Source organism: Athene noctua, chromosome 3 (assembly GCF_965140245.1).
Source record: "Athene noctua chromosome 3, bAthNoc1.hap1.1, whole genome shotgun sequence".
NCBI classification, from domain to species: domain Eukaryota; kingdom Metazoa; phylum Chordata; class Aves; order Strigiformes; family Strigidae; genus Athene; species Athene noctua.
Window position 1 is genome coordinate 34338078 of NC_134039.1, and position 16165 is coordinate 34354242.

Genomic DNA, 16165 nt, shown 5'->3' on the forward strand with positions numbered 1-16165 from the left:
ACTGTCACCTTCACGATTTTTATTCAGCATTTCGGTACCGAGCTGCAACTGAAACCCTACCAAAAACTCACGGAACGAGATCGATGCACGGGGACCCGTCTGTCACCTGCTGGCAGGCGAAACCTAACCTAAGCTATATGCCGCACAAACGCCTGGATTGTCTCTTGCGGGCCAGTCCTCTCGGACAAAGTATTTTCTGCTACTGACAGCGAGACCGGACTCGCAGCGCGGAACCCCCTCAGCGGGGCGCGGGGAATCCCCTTTCCCGCTGCCCGAAGGGCCGGTGACTGCTCGCTGCTCCGCGGGGCGGCTGGGAAGGAGCCCGACCGGGGCGGGCGGCGGCCGCGGTCAGAGGTGAGCGGCGCTGGCGGGCAAGTGACCCGCGATCCGCCGCCTCCCGCGGCTCCGCGCTCCCTGCCAGGCCTTGCTCGCGCAACGATCGCGCCTCCACGGCGGCCCCGTCCCCTCCACCCCCCAGCGCCGAGCTCTCGGGAGGCGGGACCGCCAGCCCCAGCCCCTGCGGAGCCACCGGGCCCTGCCCTGGCCCGCGCAGCGGCACTAGGCCACGGACAGCCGCTCCTGCCCCGGGGCGCCGCGGACAGGCCTCTTACCTGAGCCGGCGGGAAGCTGCCGGCGCAGCGCCCGGCTACCCGTCGCCCTGTGGGCCGGGCGGGCCGCCTGTCACGCCGGCCCCGTCTCCCGCTTCGGCCCCGTCCCGCTCCAGCTACTCCATAGCGACGGGGACGGCGCCGGGGCAGAGGGCGGCCGGAGCCCGCCTCACTTCCGCCCCGGAGGGGCGGCGCTGGGGCGGCGGCCGGGGGAGGCGGAGGAGGGCGGGAAGTGATGCACGCTCCCGGCTTCCGCCGGCGGCCCCGGCCGCCCTTATGGCGGGTTATTTGACTCCGCGCTTCAGGAGGCTTCGAAGTCAGAGCGAGTTAGGGCCGCGGCGGGGGAGCGGGCGGCGGCGAGGTGGGGGAAGAGTCATCGCCGTCTCTCCGCAGCGGCGGGGGCTCTCCGAGGGGGCTGGCGCGTGCCCGCCGGTTGGACGGGTGCCTCCGGCTGCCGGGGCCGCGGGGGGCTGCTGGCGGGCGGGAGCGAGCGAGCGAGCGAGTGAGTGAGGGCATCGGCAGCTCCGCAGGGTAGAGAGGAGCTCCCCCTCCCCCATAAGTCGTGGTTCGGGGGAGGCCCGGCTGGTGGGGCTGTTGGGAGCAAAGGGTTGAGGGGCAGGCGGCGTTAATGTAGTGTAAATGGTGGGCTGTCGTCTGCTGAGCTGAGTGAGAGGGGTAGGTGGGGGAGAAACGGGACTGGAGGAGCATCTCCCCTAGGTGAGGCTGGGAGAGCTGGGGCTACCGAGCCTGGAGGAGAGAACGCTCAGGGGGATCTCATCAGTGTCTGCATGTACCTGAAAGGAGACTGCAAAGAGGACGGAGCCAGGCTTTTCTAGTGGTGCCCAGGGAGGTTGTGGGTGCTCCACCTTTGGAGATACTCAAAAACTGTCTGGGCATGGTTCTGGGCAACCAGCTCTGGGTGGTCCTGCTTGACCAGGGGAGGTTGGACCCAGAGGTCCCTGCAAGCTTCAGATTGTGTCGTGAATTAATGTGTATGTGTGGTAATAACAAAAAACCCTTTCTTGCCTGTTTTTAGTGTCTTTTTGTTCTCTTCCATTGACTCTACCTTAGTGGGTGTGAGTCAACTTAGAAGGAGACTGATTCATGAAGTGTTATCTTTCTCTCTAAGCTGATTTCTGAAGAATTTAAAACAAAATTATATATATAATTTCACAGACTAAAAATATTTTTTAAATGATAAAGTTTTATAAACATCTGTAAAATGTTCATATAAATATTTTGCAGATTGTGATGGCCCTTTTCAAGCAACTCAGCTGTGGAATAGTATTATTCATGCTCTTCACAGTCAGGTGGAAATCAAAAGACGTAGACAACATCTGAAAATATATAAAAACTGTTTCACTGGCTCAAATGCTGTTGATGTGGTACTGAGCCATCTTATGCAAAGCATGTACCTAAGCTGCAATGATATTTCTCGGCTGAAGGGAGTCCGTGTATGCCAAGCATTGATGGATCACAAGGTGTTTGAGCCAGTTGGAGCAAAACTTCACTTATTCAAGAATGAGAAAGAAACAGAGTTTGAAGACACAAACACTAGTCTATATAAATTTGTAAATAGCAGTCTTACTCCGCTTCTTCCAAGAAAGAATAAAGACAATGAGAGCTTGTCTCCTGAGCAGATCTGCAAACAGAAAACAAAAAGATGTTCCAAGTGAGTTACTCTGAACTATTCTGATTATTTTTTTTTTAAAGTTAAGGTGGGTTAACTGTAGATGAAGTTGTGTCAGTCTAACCCAAGTATTGGAGACTTTTGAAACCTATTTGCAGGTTTTGAGAAATGTCAAGCCTAAATTGCAGATGCAACCTAATATTTCTTGGTAATACTAAACTGCTTTGTTCTGTCCTTTGTTATTTAGAATAGAGTCTGGCACAGTATCATAAGCCTAGGAATCATTTTAGTTTGCAATCAGTTGTGCTGGAATCTGAGAATCAGTGTGAATGAGCTACTTGCTGGAAGCTGGTAAAAGAAACGGAACTAATAAACAGTACTTGAAATTAGTATCCTTGCCCTTTCCACAAAGCAGATGTGAATGATTGGTTTTCTAGCAGCAGAGGAGACCCCAGATACAATGAAGCCCTAAAGTCCTGATTTAACAGCAGTTTAGGAAGTCACAGAAAGATAAATGTGTCCTGATCATATTTGTTATACATCTGTTTTGTTTTTTTCTTTCCCCCCAAGCAAAACAAATTGTGAAACAACGCTTTCAAACCCTTTAGCATTAGAAGCCGCCAATAAAAAGGGGGTAGAGGAGCTTCTTCGATCAATAAATATTAATGGATCTTTACCTGCAAAGATCATTGTTAATGAACCAACTCATCTGCTTTCAAAAAGAGGTGAGGATTGAATTTTTCTTTTTAAAACTTGATTGTTCTTCTATGTATCTACTTGAAGTACATAATTTCTGTTAAACACTACCCCTCAGAGTCCTAAATTTAACATGTCACTAATGACAAAATAGCTAAATGAGTGCTAAATGGATAAATGCTCATAGTAAGTAAACTGAAGAAAACAAAACAGGATTAAGTTTTTGCAGGATGGTGCTATTCTATTCATGCAAAAGGAAATAGTTAAGAGTAAGTACATCTGTACTGTGTAATTCCTTTGCTATTCACTTCTATTTTCTTGTACGTATTACTAATTAGAACAGGTTATTACTAATTCTGATATGGTGAGGGAGATGTTTTCTTTAAAGCCTTCGTTCTTAGCATTCCTATTTTGATCCCTTCTTCTCCAACATGGGAACTTCACATTGTGCTGTTTTCCTTGCTTTCTTTGAACACTTAAAACATTCAACGGAGTTTAGTAATGTTTTACATGAGATCTTATTTCTGAGGGTGTGTTTTTGTTTGTGTATGGTATCAGTAATAGAAGATGTCTGGAAACAGCAAGCTCTGCTACGACTGCTGCAGTTAATTGATGTTCCGCTTCTAGAAGATATTTTGGTGTCTTCAGTGAAGACAAAACGGGACTGTTTTGGCAAAGAAGACCTGATTATCTCAAATACTTTCCTGGACAGAGAGATTACATGTAGCTTAAACTTGCCTGAGTAAGTTATGCATCTATAAAATGGATTTGTTAGTAAATTCTTTATTTTACTCTTGATCAAAGATTTGTGTTAAGTGACTTTCATACTTGTAGGCAGGGGTGGCATTAATGTACCTTCCTTTGACTTCTGAAAAGAAGTGGTAAGAGACTTCACAGAAAGTGTATGTTTAGGATTGGATGTTTGAGGATTTTAAGTATACATTAACAGTTTAACCTCAAATGTTGAAAACACTCTTAGTTTCTAGAGCAGACACTTCACTCTTAGGTCTCTATAATGGATATAATGGATATTAGAACTCGAAAACAGTTATTCTGATGCTTTTTGTTTGTTTGTCACAGTTCCTGGTGGTGGTGCTGTGAAGACATAAAGTCAATAAAGCATCTGTTGTAAGCCACAGAAAATGAGATGCTAAGCTGTAGAACTGAAGAATGCTTATATCATGAGACTGTAAAAGAGAAAGTGGCTGCATGTTGTCAGCGCTATTTTCCTTAAATATTCTCTTTTTTTTGTAGTGTTCCTATTGATTGCACTTGGGCTGATCTCTATCTTGGCATGTACTTTTAATGAGTATGTCAAGGCATGTCTCCTCATGAATGTATCTCTTAGTAATGCTTATTTCTGTCAAATCAATACAACTTTTATCTGTGAGACTGAGGTCCATCTGTGTACCCAAAGAAACTCTTTCTTACAGTTTTTACATATTCTTTCTTCAAGGAGAAAATATTTTTGTATATGTTTGGAGTCTTGATATAAGTTAATGAAACTCCTGCTTCCAAACTAGGTTTATGGCTGGATAGCATCTTAACTCCATGGCTTTTTCCTCCCAGAATGACTTAATGAACTCTGTTTCTTTTGAGCTTTCTACTTCTGTTGTACTTGATTTTTGGGTGGTTGTTGGATTTATGTCTCTTAAAATATCCATATGTGGTTCTTACTCTGTATTATTCTGTGTTAAACATTTCTAACCTTTGGGTCTTTGCTAATATATCAGATGAGTGTTAAGAAAATTAAATGCTTGCTTTATTCTACAATTACTTAAGTGGAGGGCTTGAGTAGCATCTTTGTAGTCAGTATATTATTTAGGACTGTCTTAAAGCATGCCTGAAAAATGGAAAATTCTACGTATGAAGAACGGCCACCAGTATTGCAAGTAGTCATAGGATTAATTGACCCCAATATGAAGGCAGGGGAGTAATCATAATTTATATCTCAAATTTTCTGTCTTCAGTTTTCATGTAGGTACTTAAAAATTGTAATCAAATCTTGCTTGCAATGATTGCACTGCTCATGGGAACATAACTAAAGAGAGGGCATGATCCTATTTCTACTTCACTGTGTTACTCCATTTATGCATCCAGGAGTTATCTAATCCTTGTTGGCTGCAGCAGCTGTAATAAAAGTTCGATTATCTAGCTGTCCAGCAGCCAGTTCAAAATCTTTGTTTCTTCTCTCCATGCAAAAATAAGATTCTGTGGATCTTGAATAATAATCGCATTTTCTCAGAAGTTACTGATTCAATTTGTTTTATATCAAGAGAGTCAGATAAAAATAATTTTCCCTCTGCCTCCCACAGTTCTATAGTTTTAGATTTATTCTGTACAAAATGTTTAGATTTATTCTGTACAAAATGTTTAGATTTATTCTGTACAAAATGTTTAGATTTATTCTGTACAAAATGTTTAGATTTATTCTGTACAAAATGTACAAAATGTTAATGACTTTTTCCTCTGACCTTCCAGCCTCTTTGAACAGTGAGTTGCCTACCTGAATTTTAGGTTCTCCTTACACTTTGTCTCCCTAGTTAAGGGTTACAGGTAACAAATGCTTGAGAAAACTCTTGCCTTTATAGTAGGTCATATAATAAACTGCTTCCAGTCTTCTGGAATTTTAAACTATTTTTATTTTTCTCTGTTTTCAAACTAATTGTCTTGTTTCTCTTCTGTAAAGATGCAGTGCCTTGCTTTTTCACCCTGGTTAGCCCTGGTGGGTTTTCATTGTGTGTGTTGGACTTATAGTGGGGTGATGTTTGATTTTTAAATCCTAGCTGAATCAGGCAAGTGTCCTGGGGTCAGTGGCAATCTGGCATGACTGCAGCTTGTTCTGCTCTGGGCATACCTCAGGTATATTGTCTGTAGCATATGAAAACCATGGAAGTTGCTGATTTTGAGCAGGTCCTTGAACTACTGTAGTGAAATAAGTTACATAAACTTGTTGCTTATTAAGTTTAATGCTGTGGTTCAAATATGTGAGTGGTTATTTCTATCTAATTTTCTTTAAAGGATTATATAAGAATAGGCAGAGCATTTTAAAGTAAGCACTAAAACTAACTTTTCCTTCTACAGGCTTGACAAATGGCTCTATGCTGCAATTGAATGCTTGGAGTATTTCCCAGACCAATTCATAGTGATGGTTAGTCAGCAGCTACCTCAAAGCACTAACAAACCCAGCAGTCTGAGTACATACAAGAAGATTCTTTTTGACATTATAATAAAGTATTATAGTCAAAAGAAGGACTCCCTTCTTGGCACTCAGGATCTTGCTATTCATTCAGGAATTATAGAACTTATAGGTAAGAGCAACCTGAAACAAAAAATACAAGTGAAAGATGTATAAAGGATATAACTTATTAAGCATTAATTGACTGAATCCAAACACCATTTGCAGTGCTGTTACAGATAATACTTTAATTTATAGGTTGGAAGGGAATGCTCGAGGTCACTAGTCAGAACCTCTGCTCAAGACAAGGACAAATTTCAAAGTTAGATTCTAAGTTGCTTAGGGCCTGGTCCAACTGAATTTTGAAAATCTTCAGGGATAGAGATTTGCCAACCTCTGTGGATAAGCTGTTTCAATATATAAGTACTCTCATGGTGAAAATTTCTTGCTGCTAGTCAGAATTTCCCTTATTGCTGCTTGTGAATAATCAGATAAAAGTAAAATCATTGCTATAAAGTTTTCTTGTTAACCAGAATAAGGTTTTTTAAGTTTTGGCCTTAGGGCTTTTTTAGTAACAGAAGCTATTTAAAATGATGAAAGGGACTTTTGAGATTGTGATTTCCCCCCAAAAAAGAGCTGCCTGCATATACTCACAAGTAAAACTGAAGGGTTTAATTTAAATACAAGTTTAAGATTAATCCTGCCCTAAATAGGCCTGTTACTACTTCAGTTCTGTAGGGTTTATGGAATGTTGTCAAAAGTTTCAGATTTTAGAGAACTATGACAAGCTTACTGGCACAGGAGCACAGTTGTCTATGTAAAAATCGGAGCAGAGTGGTGGATCCTGTAGCCAGAACATCATGAAAATACAAAAAGGCAGTATTTTTATCAGTAGTATTTTGCTAAGGAGGAAAAAAATTAAATTATAATAGAAAGTGTGAAATGGAAACTATTGCAAAATTACATCATCCATCCACAAAAAAAGAATGCTAATTTGAAATAACTGACTTAGCCATCGGTAAGTTATGCTAAATGTTCACTTTAAAGATGTTACAGTTCATCTATGCATATATATTCATATAAACTAATATTATAGACTATTACTAGATTAGAGAATCAAACCAGCCAAATCTGTAGGCAAGGAAAAGACAGTGTTATAATTCTGCTGAACTGCTTGTTAGGTATCTGCTTGGTCTAAACTACATGACCTGTGACTGTCCATGGCTATTCTGCTTTCTTATTCTTGCTTTAATTTTGTCATCTTTCCAACTTGAGTAGGACTATCTCACAAGCAGTTTCTAACGCTTTTTGATGAAGTGGTAGCCGTAATTTTTATCACTAGCAAATTATTCTCTGTTTCAATCTATTAGTTTGTGTTGGGTCCTCAGCTGTGTTCTAGTTCATACTAGATCACTGTTAGGAGATTGTCCTTAACTATTTTACAACCATTTTGGATTCTAACAGTTTTCAAGTAGAATCCAGTGCACTTAACCTTACTTTGTTTTTAAAGTGCTGCTGTTCTGACTAGTGCAAGAGAGAGCTCAAACTAGCTATGAACATCTACACATTCAAAACACTTTCAAAATTAATTTGAGAAGTGCTGCAGTTATCTAAAGTACAATTTAATTTTGTTATCAATATAGATACAGTTATAACTATATTTTCCTCAGTTGTTAAACAGTTTAAGATGGCTGATAATACAGCTCTGTTGTGAGGGCAAACATGTTGCTGTGCTTGTTGCCTCTAAAATGAAGAGATCTAGAATATTTTACTTATGTTACAGATTAATGCAGTTGGTCAAACTAGTCTATGTGGTTTATTGAACCTTTTTATGTTGGAACTTTTTTTTTCCTACAAGCTTTAATCACAGATCAGAGAAACTTGAACTTTTATCTAGAAATTATTTAACTTCCTGCCTTCATATTTACACTTTTATCTGGCTTGATGATGTCCTTTGGCAATTGTCTTTCTTGCTTTTTTCTACCCTTCTTTTGGAAAGGGGTCACACTGTTTTGGTGTTCTTTTTAAACAAAGGTGGTTTCAAATGGCTTGTGGTACACCCCTGAAAGTCCTGGATTATTTCGTGTAGAATATAACCTCTGTCCCAGTAATAGGACAGACACCAGAAAATCATATGTAGGTTCTATTCCTGTATCTGTCCTCATCTTGCTCTTACCTTGGCTTTTTGATAGTTCCTTACTTGCAAAGTAAAGAAAACTAGAATTATCATCTAAAAGGGTTTTTATACGCAATTATTTCCTCTTTATGACACTTCCTTGAGAAATTTATCACCTAATGGATTTAAAAAGGGTGTGTGTGAAAGGACACCAACCGACCAACAACAAAAAAAAACAAACGAAAAACCTAAAAAGAACCAAAACAAGAAACCCAAACAAACAAACAAAACCTCAAGCAATGAGAAAGAATATTTCAGCTCATTAATTACTGAGATGAGTCCTGAAATGTAATACAGCATAATAATGCCCTGTATATATTGTCCAAGTACATCTCTTTCCCTGACTAGCTGTGGGACTAAGGTTTTAAGCTTGTATTGATTAAATTATATATTGAGTCTTGTCAAAAGATTTTAGAAGTTACTGAGATAATCTGCTTTGTTTGGAGGGACACCCCCCCCCCCCCAAAATAGCATTAATATTGGACTTTAAATATATGTCCTTGACTCTGAAAATGAACAATTGCACTGGATACACTGTTTTACTCCACTGCAGAAAAAGGAAAAACGGATCAAGCTCTAGAGGCATCACAACTTTATGTAAAATTGTTAGCACCAAATATCCGAGAAGAACTACATAGGCTCCTGACATTCATAGCCATTGCATCTAAATCTGAGGGCTACAAATTACAAAAACAAGTAAGTATCTGTTATATTTAGTGTGGGAAATAGTACTTTCCTATAGTAGAGCTAACTTTTTTTCCCAGAGTTAGAAGTATTGTTTATTGCCTTCCGGTGTGATTTGTTTTAAAACAAATATCAAGATGTTCTTCCCACTGATAGCATCCTGTTAAACTTAATCTTTGCTGGCTAAGTAAATCTAATGCTATTTATTTGCAATGCCATTTACACTGCAAGTAAACCTAATGTTGAATCTGGGTTCTTTTTCTAGTTTGATAACAGATCGGTGATCATCAGGACTTGCACAAAGTTTATCTTACAAAATAAGACATTGTCAAAACCCCAGGCGGAACTGCTGACCCAGTTTCTGATGGACAGTCACTCTGAGCTCTTCAAGGTAGCATTTTCTTTACCTCATTGACTTTGTCATTTTAAATGTTAAATGCCATGACATGCCTTTTTGGAGATGAGAGTGGTCTGAGGAACAGAGTTTAATATTCCATCTGTTACAGTCAAGTAGGGCAAGAAACTATTTCAGACTGGGGACAGCTTTTTGAGAGCTTTGCAATCCTTTATGTTTATCCTCTCCCTTTATTTGCATCATTTGTGTTAAGAAAATATTTAAAATATTAAGAAATTATTATTGAGGCCTTTTGACACCTTGTTTCTGATGGCTGTCTAATCAATTTTTAGGCTTCTTAGTGTCTGTCTTCTTTAGAAGTCAGCTGACATACTCGAGTGATACATAAGATGGCATGCTCTGTGCCCCAGCATACATGTACAGCTTTGACAACTCTTAAGAGTTCCTTTTGGTATATTAAAATTTTAACTAAAATAAAGAAAATAGAAAGGACATTTCATTTTGTGGTTCTATTTGTTTCATTTGATCAGTTATGTAAAGGTACAGATATATTTTATAGTCTCTTTTATTTATGTTTCATCACACTGTCACATGTGAAAAAATGCAACCTTTCCAGACCCTATACTCACTTTCTGATTTCAGCCAGTGCATTTAAGTTGTGATGCCTTGCTGTTTTCCTCAGCTATAAAATTCATTAAAGCACTAAACTAGATAGAGATTAACTAATTATCTCAGCTGTTGTAAGATAGCTGTAAAATGCTCTAGACATTTATTGTCTAGTTGCAAATAAGCCTCACAGAAACACTGATTTGGTTTCAGTAAAATATTATTTTTAGTTCTTATAAAATACATTCATTTCCACTTCTGACCTTAACTAAAGAGACATGGGAGGTATTTTTTTTATAAGCTCCAATTTAGTTTGAAAGTATAAAGTGGTTGCTGTGAGTTTTGTATGTGCTAATATACAACCAAAACCAAATACTTTTTTTTTCTGTTATTATTAAGGGTTCTGACACAAGGGTTAGGGCTTTGATTTATGATTGGAGTTGGAGCCAGATCTGACAGATGAAGTCCCCACTGTTTCATAGCAGTGACGACAGAGTGGATGGTGGCTTTCTCTTTGCCATTCAGAGGGACCTTGACAGTCTTGAGAGGCGAGCTTATGCAAACCTCATGAAGTCCAACAAGGCCAAGTGCAAGGTCCTGCACATGGGTCAGGGCAATCCCATGCACAAATACAGGCTGGGAGATGAGTGGATTGAGAGCAGCCCTGTGGAGAAGGACTTGGGGGTATTAGTGGATGGAAAACTGGTTGAGTCAGCAATGTGCACTCACAGCCCAGAACTGTATCCTGGGCTGCATCAAGAGAAGTGTGGCCAGCAGGTCGAGAGAGGTGATTCTCTCCCTCTGCTCTGCTCTTGTGAGACCCCACCTGGAGTACTGTGTCCAGCTCTGGAGCTCCCAATATAAGAAAGACAGGGACCTGCTTGAGTGGGTCCAGAAGAGGGACACAAAGATGATCAGGGGTCTGATGACAGACTGAGAGACTGGGGGTTGTTCAGCCTGGAGAAGGGAAGGCGCTGGGGAGACCTTATAGCAGCCTTCCAGTACTTAAAGGGGGCCTACAGGAAAGATGGGGAAAGACTCTTTATGAAGGAGTGTAGTGATAGGACAAGGGGTAACAGCTTTAAACTGGAAGAGGGCAGACTTAGATTAGATATAAGGAAGAAATTCTCTACTGTGAGGGTGGTGAGACACTGGAACAGGTTGCCCAGAGAAGCTGTGGATGCCCCCTGCCTGGCAGTGTTCAAGGTCAGGTGGGACGGGGCTTTGAGCAACCTGGTCTAGTGGAAGGTGTCCCTGCCCATGGCAGGGGGGTTGGAACTAGGTGATCTTTAAGGTCTCTTCCAACTGAAGCCATTCTGGGATTCTTTCACATCTGCAGTTGAGAGCCTTTTTTATTACATAATCTGAAGAGTTCAAGGCCTGCGCTACAGTTTTTGCTATAGTTCAGTGGAAAACAACATCTAGAACATCTTGCTTCCTGTGTCTTTTGCCAGAAATATCAGGAATAAACATATGTATATGTGTTTTAGTGCAATTTTTTGAGAGATTTTGAATGTATACCTAAATAAATGTAAGTATAGATTCTTTTGCAGTTAATTACGTGATTTTAAAATTGATCATCTGAAAGCTTTAGATTTTCAAAATACAGAGATATTGGTTTTGTAACTTTTTTCTTTGATGGATTGTATTTTCAGACTCCTTTAACTCTTCTGGAACTAACTAGTAGGAGACTTGAGAGTTTGCTAGAAGGACAAGATCCAGATATTGATTCAGGTAGATGATGTGATATGCACTTTTATATAAATCTTTCTATAAAAATCAGTTTATCATCAGTTGACTATAATTTTGTATAGACTATGTTATTTTTTTTATTAGAAGTTAAACATTTAAGCAACTAGTGGCTAATTCACCAAATACTTAAATTATCTGCTATAAGCAAAACACCTTTGAATATTAGAGAACATGAATTCTATTATCTAGTTTGAACACATTACAAAATTTTTCTACTAAGTAATTACTCTGGAGAAATTAATGCAAAATGTGTTTACTGAAGAGACTTGCTTATAAATTGGTTTGTGAATTTGATGTAATTTTATATTTAGGAACAGTATTCTTATATTTCTGCTACAAAACACCTAAAATTCTCACAGAACTCAGTAGTTTGAGGTTCTAATAGATGTCTTGAGCACAGACCTTGATTGTTTAGTGTTTTGAAGAACTTTCTTCCTTTTCTGGATAAGCACAAAGTTTATTAAGAACTGAAGACTCATAGGAGAGTAATGTAGCCTAAAAGGAAGGCATTTGATACTTGGTGTTGTCCTGGTTTCAGCTGGGTTAGAGTTAATTTTCTTTCTAATAGCTGGTACAGTGCTGTGGTTTGGATTTAGTGTGAGAATAATGTAGGTAACACAGTGATGTTTTAGTTGTGGCTAAGCAGTGCTGATCTTAAATTAAGGATATTTCAGTTTTCCATGCTCTGCCAGCAAGCAGGTGCACAAGAAGCTGGGAGGGAGCCTGGCCAGAACAGCTGACCCGAACTAGCCAAAGGGATATTCCATACCATAGAGCGTCATGCTCAGTATAGAAACTGGGCGGGTGGATCGCTGCTCAGGTTATCAGTCAGCGAGTGGTGAGCAATTGCATTGTGCATCACTTGGCTTTTCTGGGTTTTAGTTCTCTTTTTGTTATATTCCTTTTCATTATTATTATTTTTTTTATTATGGTTTTATTATCATTGCTATTATTACAATTTATTTTAGTTTAGTTATTAAACTGTTCTTATCTCAACCCACAAGCTTTACTTTTTTTTGATACTTCTGCCTATCCTACTGGGAGGGGGAGGAGCAAGCAAGCAAGTGGCTGTGTGGTGCTTAGCTGCTGGCTGGGGTTAAACCATGACAGGTGTGTACGTGGGATGAGTGTTTTCCAGCTCATTTCTTTTACAGGCTAACATTCCATCTGGCCTTGCTGCCAAAAATATCTTTCAGCACTGTGATTAAAAGGGTTGGCTTAAATAATTTAATTTCTCTTTGACTCTAGCTTCTTCCTTTTGACTTCTGTATTGCCAGTGCACTATGTGCTTAAACACTGAAGAGAAACCATTAGGGAACTGAATATTACTGTTATTGTGCTGTTTAATAGTATATTTAGTAGAGCAGCTGAGAAGTAGTTTTGGTACAGAATCTTTTACTATCTGTGTTGTGCTCTGGAATGTGTCCAAATTGCTTCCAGTTCATTGTTCTGAGCATTGCATCTTGTGTAGCCAAAGAATACAGAGATGAGCAACAGAGGAAGGAGTTGCCTGTCTGCAGTGTTCTTTGAGCCTGCGTGGTCTCCATCAGTATGTAGAACAGACAACTGAAGTACAAACCCCGTGCTATATTGTCCCTACTAAGTTCTGGACTTTCAATCTGTAAATGCATATAGATTCCATCTACTTGTTGAAATAGCTAGTTTGATCTGATTGTAGGCTCTGTAGCATGGCATATACCCGTGTGCCTCATAATCTGTTGTCATTTTCCCTTTTCTCATGGAGGAGACAGGAGGAAAATCTTTCCTGAGAGCTACTGAGCATTCTTAGCTGGTGAACTTCTGAAGTGCAGGTGGGAGCAGGAGGGAAGGCTGGGGGGCCCTGCTAAGAAAAGGAGTCTATCTGTTGCAGGAAGGTAATCATTAGGTCTGCTGGAAATAAACATTCCTAAAAACACTGAGGGAACTCTGGGGTTGGTTTTAATCTGCTAAGCCCCTAGAAACCACTGGACTAAAGGATCCCCACTGAAGTTTTAAGAGTTAATCTCTTTGCCAGAAGTTGTTCAGCTTTCCCTTTTAAAAGAGATGTTTCCTTGATCTGACTCTACTAAACCATAAAAAGTATTTCACGTTTGGTGTTTGACAGCATCATTGTAATAGAAGGGAAGGACACATCCACATGAAAATTTTGGTAGCTCAGGTTACCCCTCTCTGTGTGAAGCCTTAAGAAGGTGGTGTTTGTACAGAAGAAATAGATTTATTTTTTTTTTTTCCCCTCCAGGCAATTAACATTTGTTCAACACCTTGCTCACTAAGGTGTGGAGTAGCTGAATTGCCAGAACTCACCTGCCCAATGATGGGGCTTGAATCCTTGCAGGACAGTACTCTACTGCATAGGTTCACAAGATTTTTATAGCTAAACATTGCTTAAGTTGCGTATCTCTCAAGCTCCAGTTCCTTGCTCTGCCCTCACCATGAACTGCTGCCTGTTCCATCACCTCTGTTTCAGGTGCCCAAACTGTACTGAGCTGTCTAGTCACCTAGAAGTTCCTGATTTGTATTCCTGAATTCAGAGGTGTGCTTCAGAAGCAACTGTTTCTCCAAAGTATTTATTTACTTGCTTTATGTACTGGGCCTTGCAATGGATCTGAGTCACTCACGGGGAGTCACTGGGTTATGACAACTGCAAACTGCCATTCTTGTCATGTAGTATTCTTCATTATGGCTTCTCTTTGCAAGAACTGTATTGGCTCTTTGTCTTGCAGGCTTTTGCAATACAAAATCATCCTTGATACTGCAATTGTAACTGCTTTTCAATTTTATTTTTGCAATTAATGTTTAGATGTTTGTCCATGCTCTGTGGACAGATTGTTTGTAGAGAATAGTAATCTCTTCTGAACTGGAATACCAATATACCTATGTTTCTGATCATATTTTTGAATCAGGCTCTTATATGATGCATTAAACTTAATCTGAACTTCTGATTTCTTACAAAGGCTTCACCTTCTGTCAGCGCGTGACAACTAAAGAATATGAAGATGAAAAACAACAAACAAATCAGTATCTTCTTGCATTGGTTCAAGAGATGGACAGTGACCCTGCTATTCCTTTGAAGCAGAAGAAGAAAATAATTAAAGAATTCCAAAAATACCACTCTCTCGTCTATTGTAGTGGTTGTAAAACTACATGTGATTTTTGTACTCTAAATGGTTAGACATGAATATAGCCTTTTTTAAAAAAAAAAAAAAAAGGTGGGATGCATATGAAAATTGTTTATGGTACAAAACACTTTCTTCTTACATCTTTACATCTTCAGTTACAGGAAACTACAACTATTGAAATTACTATGCTGCTAAAAAGCATTAATTCTAATTAATGATTCTTTTAAGCAACATGTACTTAATCACTTTTGAGTTAGTAATAATGGTATACTGCTTGTGCTGCTTTGAGTTCAGGGTTTGGCACTTTTTTTCCTTCTGTCCCATGACCCCATGGCTTTCTAGCTGAGCCACTTCTACATTCAGAACCATGCTTGGGTTCATAAACGGTAAGGTTTTTAATCTTTTCTATCTGTAGTTCATAATCTAACTGTAATCTAATTTTAAACAGCAGATTGACTCCTATGAGTACTGTAAAAGTGTACAAAGTGTCTCAAAAATGTTAGGAGCCAGTCAGTGGGTTTTGCATGTGTGGCAGGCAAAATTCATTAGGCAGGGGAGCTGTGTGTGCTTGCAGTCAGTAATTATAGCATGTTACTCCTTCCCCACTCAAACTGAGCTGCTGCTAATCTGACAGTTAACCAAAAGCAAGTAAGAAATTGCGTTTTGAGTAAATTGAGGAATAATAATCTTGGCTTAGATCTCTTGATGTACTTAATGTTTTTTAACATGAGGATACTTTGCTAGTATCCAATTATTTGTCATAAAAACTTTGAATAGTATTTATGGATTCATAGGTCAAAGCTAGAAAGCACATTGGCCTATCTTGACACATTGGAAGTTAACTGTATCTTAACAAGGATATGTTGATTCAAATCATTAAATAAATATGCAATATGATGTTAAATTACTACTTCTGTCCTCATGACAGACATTTGATCGTGTTGTGGACATGGAAACAGAATTGAGATTAGAAGAGATGTCTGGTCTAGTCCTACCACCCAGATGAAAGTGGTGTCAGTTAGTGCGGGCTCCTCAGGGCCTTTTCCAGTTGAGTTTAGAGTATCTTCAAGGATGCCATACCCTCTCAGGTGAGTCTAGTCCAGAGCTTGACCAGCCTCACAGTATTTCAAAGAAACAACAAAACAAAAAATACACCTCACGTTATGTTTAGGTAGAACTTTTTGCATGCTCATTGCCTCCTGTCCTTTCACTGAGCACCACCAAGAAATACTGGGCTGGGTCTTCTTAACTCCTCCTCTGAGCCTTCTCTTCTCAAGACTAAACAATTGCAGCTCTCTCAGCCTCTTCCTTGTGTGACAGATGATCCAATCCCTTATTTTCATGGCATTCTTGCTGGACTA

General features: G+C 39.9%; 2 protein-coding genes across 5 annotated transcripts in view; one reads left to right on the forward strand and one right to left on the reverse strand.

The window, feature by feature from the left end:
- The window catches only part of SCYL2 (SCY1 like pseudokinase 2), a 44936-nt gene extending 44158 nt beyond the window's left edge, over positions 1-778 (reverse strand). For all 4 annotated transcript variants that reach the window (XM_074902668.1, XM_074902666.1, XM_074902665.1 and 1 more), the window contains exon 1: positions 612-778. The gene's annotated coding sequence lies outside the window, so the exon portion shown is untranslated. The remainder of the gene's footprint in view (positions 1-611) is intronic.
- Positions 779-859: 81 nt separating this feature from the next.
- Positions 860-14857, forward strand: DEPDC4 (DEP domain containing 4). Its single transcript, XM_074901469.1, has 9 exons — positions 860-969; positions 1854-2280; positions 2809-2963; positions 3493-3676; positions 6019-6245; positions 8842-8984; positions 9238-9363; positions 11589-11667; positions 14640-14857. The coding sequence occupies exons 1-9, from the start codon at positions 885-887 to the stop codon at positions 14855-14857; spliced, it is 1644 nt and encodes a 547-aa protein (XP_074757570.1). The 5' UTR covers positions 860-884.
- Positions 14858-16165: the final 1308 nt, after the last annotated feature.

Bases quoted from the DNA above. Each gene is read 5' to 3' on its own strand.
- DEPDC4 (XM_074901469.1), top strand. From the start codon at position 885: ATGGCGGGTTATTTGACTCCGCGCTTCAGGAGGCTTCGAAGTCAGAGC. The intron at 2,964-3,492 runs GTGAGGATTGAA...GTATGGTATCAG, and splicing joins TCATCTGCTTTCAAAAAGAG to TAATAGAAGATGTCTGGAAA. The intron at 9,364-11,588 runs GTAGCATTTTCT...TTGTATTTTCAG, and splicing joins GTCACTCTGAGCTCTTCAAG to ACTCCTTTAACTCTTCTGGA.